Raw genomic sequence first — 4,679 nt, forward strand, 5'->3', positions numbered from 1 at the left:
GGGGCCGCCCCGCCCCCGCCGGGCACCGGGGCGGGGTCCCGGGTGCGCCCGCAGGTGCCCGCGCGCCCGCAGGTAGGTGCCGCCGAGGCCGCCGCTGTCCTCGCGGTGCCAGGTGCCCTCCCGCTACTGTGCGCGCCGGGGCCTGGGGTCCTTCTCGAGGGCCCCTCGCGATGCGGCCTGGCTTTGGGGTCAGCGCCACTAACCCGTCCTCCTTCCCTGGGCGGCGACCACCGCCAACCGCATTCGTGTACCGGGGCCTGTGGTCTTCTCCCCGGTCCCGGGCGCCGGGCCTCGAGGTCAGCCCGCTCCACGAGCCCCCCAGGGCTGCACGCAGTGGTCGGGTGCCTCTTCTGCCCGTGCACCCCCGCTGGTGGTGGCCACCGTATGGTGCCTGGTCCCACGAGGCCGGCAGCCCGCAGGCCCCTCCATAGCCCCTGGTCGAAGCCCTTCCTCCAGCTGCCCTCTGGGTCCATGGACCCCTCCTGGGACTCTCGGGACCCCACTCTGCCCCCACTCGCCTAGCTCCTCAGCCACAGCTGTCCTCAGTCTGCGAGTTCTCTCCCCACCTGCTCTGGGCTGGCGTGGGTCAGAGGGCCCAGCACAGCCCAACCCCACAGGCTGCGCCCAGCCCTCGGGTCTCAGAATGGCCCAGTGCGCTACAGGCCCTTGTGTCCCCACTGTGGGCCCCAGCTCTGCAGGCAGGCCACTCCCAGGAGGCCCTGGGCACTGGTGGGCTGACATCTCCTTCCACCTTCTGGGGCAGCCACAGGCCTGGGCTTTGGCTGCAGAGGTGGCCAGGCCTCGCCTCGGTGACTGCCCGGGCTCACCCGGGGCCCATGCACTGCGAGCACCTCCCTGCCTGCCGGAGGGCTCGGTCTCCACAGGGTGGCCCGGTGACCCCCGGGGGAGGGCAGAGGAGCCCCAGAGACCAGAGACCCGGTGAGAACGAGGGACTAGAGGAGGGGTCAGGGATTCCAGTCTCGGAGGGTGGACAGTGGTACATGCCCAGAATCCTGGGGGGCGCTGGAGGAGGGCTGCAAGTGCACACATCTCTTTCTGTCCCTCTGGCCACGCCCTGTTGGTCACAGAAGTTGACAGTGTCTCTCGGTGAGCTGGCTGTGGTCCAGCAGCCCAGCTCACTACCCTGTGCAGCTGGACTGCCGGGAGGGGTGCCGTCCAGGCCTGGAGACCTCCCTGAGTGTGCCAGGCACGTGTACCCACCATCGGGGCAGGCCACGGCGTCTCGCCCTCTTTGGGGCCCTATCTCTCTGTCTCTTTCATTGGTGACATGAATAAATATACTTGAAATCAGAAGGCCTTTTCTTTTTCCCTTATGATTGACGGAAGGTTCGTGGCTAGGCACAGAGGGGGAGCAGGAGAAAGCACCCCCGGGTGTGGACACGCCAGCACCCTGCTCTGTCTCTACCCTGTCCGGGTTTGGGGCACGCAACTGCACCCAGGCCAGGACTTGAACCGTGGCGGGCTATGTGCAGTCCAGCTCCCTTAGCCGCTAGGCCATGGGTCAGCCAGGACTTGGCTGTGTGCCTGTGGGCCCCATGGGGCTGAGAGCGGCCTGCACGGCACTGGGAGGGGCCTGGGGAACAGGTGGAGGGAGGTGTGGGCCGTGTGGACCCCAGGACGGTCGGGATTGGTGGGCCTGGGACAGGGAGCGCACCTGCGTGGCACTAGCGCCCTGGTAAGAGGCCCCGGGCGCCCACCACGTGAGGACCACCGAGAGGGAGCCCTCTAGCGGCCAGGAAGGCGCCTGGACCGGCGCCTTGACCTGGGGCTTCGCAGCCCTAGAAGGACGGGCAGAGTGAGGGCGCGACCCCGCGGCTGGCAGTCCCAAGGCTGCTGAGCTGACCTCCCTGGCCGGGCTCTCAGCAGGCTTTGCTGGGAGCCAGTTTCCTGGGTGGGGGCCATTCTGGGCCCTGCAGGGGGTCAGCAGTTGCCAAGCAAGTGGCCACGAGTGTGAGACACAGGGTTTAACCCTCTCGCATCCGGAGCCTGGAGGCACGGGCCCCAGGGGAGGGAGGTCCCACAGGCCTCTCCTGGCTCTGGGGGTCCCAGCCTCACCCCAGCCTGTCTCTTCCTGGTGTCCACGTGTCCCTCGCCTCCTGAGGACACCAGCGGCGGGGTGGACCCAGTCCCATGAGCACGACCCCGCTTGCCGGCGGGAGCCCGGGACCCAGTGTCCCACCAAGATCCTGCTGACCCTGGGGTCGAGGTCGGCTCTCAGCCCTGGAGCACGCTGGGAGATTCATGGGGAAGCACCGAGGGTGTAATCAGCTGCCTGCCCCTTGTGGTGGGCACGGTGGCGGGGGGTGGGGGGACCCGGGGGCCTGGCCTTGCCTGTACTGGATTCCAGAGGGCGCGTGCCTCCCGTAGGGTGCGGTCATGCCAGTCCCTTCTCCATCTTGAGAGCTGGGGACACCCAGACGTCCAGTGCTTTCCTTCCACCAGGGCTGGGGTTTGAACCGGTTCTGCCGTGGGCACCCAGCTCCCTTCACCCCCACTCCTTTCGTGTATTTCTAAGCTCTAAAAGGGGCAATTTTTTTCCAAGAATTATTTTTATTTGACTTATTTGTCAGGAGAGACAGTGAGAGAAAAGCAAGCCGCCAGGTCAGAGACCCGAACCATGGCCGGCCGTGCGGGAGTCCAGTGCCCTTAATCACCGCGCCACCTGCTGCCCCAGGGGCGATTCTTTTTAAACAAGTACTTACTTGTGATTTTTCAGGCTGCTGAGGCTGGGACTTGAACTGCAGTTGGCCATGTGGGAGCCTAGGGCCTCCACATCACCTGCCGGGCCCCAGGGGGCAGCTACTAACAGGAGGAAAAGCAGACAGTGCCAGGGGCCGTCAGGTCAGTGGGGCTGCCGGAGCCTGAGGGCTTGGTGGGCTGGGGGGCTGGCAGGAGGCCTGCCCGGCTGTCCCGCTCGAGGAGACCAGAGACCGGCCTGAGGGTTGGGGACCCACAGCCCTGACAGGCGGGAGCAGCCCGGTGACCATTAGCAAGTGAGGATGGCCGTGCCCATCCACACCGCACTGGGACACTGTGCTCCGAGTGACGCAGGCGCCCCTGCAGGGTGGGTCCCACTGTGTGGCATGCCCAGGGCAGGCGGGTCCACAGATGAATGACTGCCGGGAAGGGGAAGTGGCTGAGACTTCTGGGGGGCAGCAGGTGGTGTGGGTGTGAAGGTGCTGGCCCCCTGCTGCGACTCTGCTGTCCACGCCCTAGGCCGGAGGTTTGGAAACCCGGGATGTGTGTGCGTGCGGACCCAACCTCAGTGCAGAATGCAGACCTGACTGCATGGCCACCCCAATGGGGGTTCCCACTCTCCGCCTGCACACACATGCCCTGTAAGAGCTGGCTGTGGCCCCACGCAGATCCGGACCCCCACCCAGGGCACCCGACAGCCTCCCCCTCCAGCAACTTCTGCTTGGACTCAGCCTGAAAAAGGGTCACTGTCCCGGGAGGGTGAAGGGACACTGCGGTCCCTGCAGCCTCATCAGAAGCCAGGGCCAGGGAACAAGCCGCCCACCCAAGGGGGCTTCCACCTCGTCAGGGTACGCCCAGAGACGGCAGGCCGGACTGTCCCTGGGCGCACGCTTCTGCACGGCTCCTATGACGCAGAGCAGCCCGGCATGAGCACCCGTCCGTCCAGGCAGATGCCCTGCGCCGTGGCCCGACCCACAGCTCCTGGCACCAGTCACCCAGTACCGTCTGGCCCCGGCAGGCAGTGTAAACAGGGAGACCCAGGCGCGGGGCAGGCAGAAGCGCGTGCGGCACAAACCCTGCAACTCCCAGTGGGCAGGGGTGAGTGGCGCAGGCCCACGGCGCAGAGGCTGGGGTCCAGCTTTGTGAATGGCATGGACAGCAAAGCAGCCACACAGCCAGCCTCATCTGGGTCACGGGTTTATTGAAGGACGCGACCTCCTGGGCCGGCCCACACGTTTAGTCCGTCCGGCCGGGCGGCGGCACCAGGGAAGGGCCGTCCTGCACCCCTCCCGAGGGCCACCTTCCTCCTGCACGGCGGCTCTCTGGGGCAGGCCGTTTCAAGTACATCTCCAGCCTCCTGGCTGGGCTCCGCGGTGCTGCGACCGGCCCGTGCCTGCTGGCAGCTCTCCTGGTTCAGGGAACTTGGGGCAAGCCCACAGGGACAAGCTGGCCTTGCGGTCGGGGGCATCTCCGGGCCCGTGTCCACATGTGGAAGACTGGGCAGGGGCTCCGGCCAGGAAGAGCACAGGTGACCGGCACGTCCAGACCCGGGGCCTGCAGAGGGCAGCGTGGGGGGTCTGTAGGGCCGGCCCCGGCCGGCTGCCCCAGGTCCCAGGCAGGAGGACCGCCCCTCCCCGCTGAGCTGCCCGCCTCGGGCAGGTGGCCTGAATGCAGGCGGCCTCAGTGAGGTGGGAGTGGACACCTGGGCCGTGCAGGGGCACGGGGCTGCCCCCATGGCACTGGCTAGACGCGCTCCAGCTCCGGGTCCTGCTCGGGCTCGTCGTCCTCGTCCTCGTCCTCCTCGTCCTCAGCACAGGCCTTGGCCAGCGGTGCGTCGCCGTCCCGGGCCAGCTCCTCCACGTGCGCCAACATGTCAGCCATCAGCGCCTCCTCCAACCGCTTCCGCACCTGCTGTACCAGCTCCTCCTGCTTCCTGGGGACACAGAGCGGCTGGGGGGGCC

General features: G+C 67.4%; 1 protein-coding gene across 1 annotated transcript in view; it reads right to left on the minus strand.

The window, feature by feature from the left end:
• Positions 1-3,899: 3,899 nt before the first annotated feature.
• Positions 3,900-4,679, minus strand: part of MBD3 (methyl-CpG binding domain protein 3) — a 9,919-nt gene continuing 9,139 nt past the window's right edge. Inside the window, exon 8 of the mRNA XM_014585467.1 lies at positions 3,900-4,651. Within this exon, the coding sequence (XP_014440953.1) occupies positions 4,462-4,651 (190 nt within the window). The 3' untranslated portion in view covers positions 3,900-4,461. The remainder of the gene's footprint in view (positions 4,652-4,679) is intronic.

Source organism: Tupaia chinensis, unplaced genomic scaffold (assembly GCF_000334495.1).
Source record: "Tupaia chinensis unplaced genomic scaffold, TupChi_1.0 Scaffold149964_1, whole genome shotgun sequence".
Taxonomy (NCBI): Eukaryota; Metazoa; Chordata; class Mammalia; order Scandentia; family Tupaiidae; genus Tupaia; species Tupaia belangeri.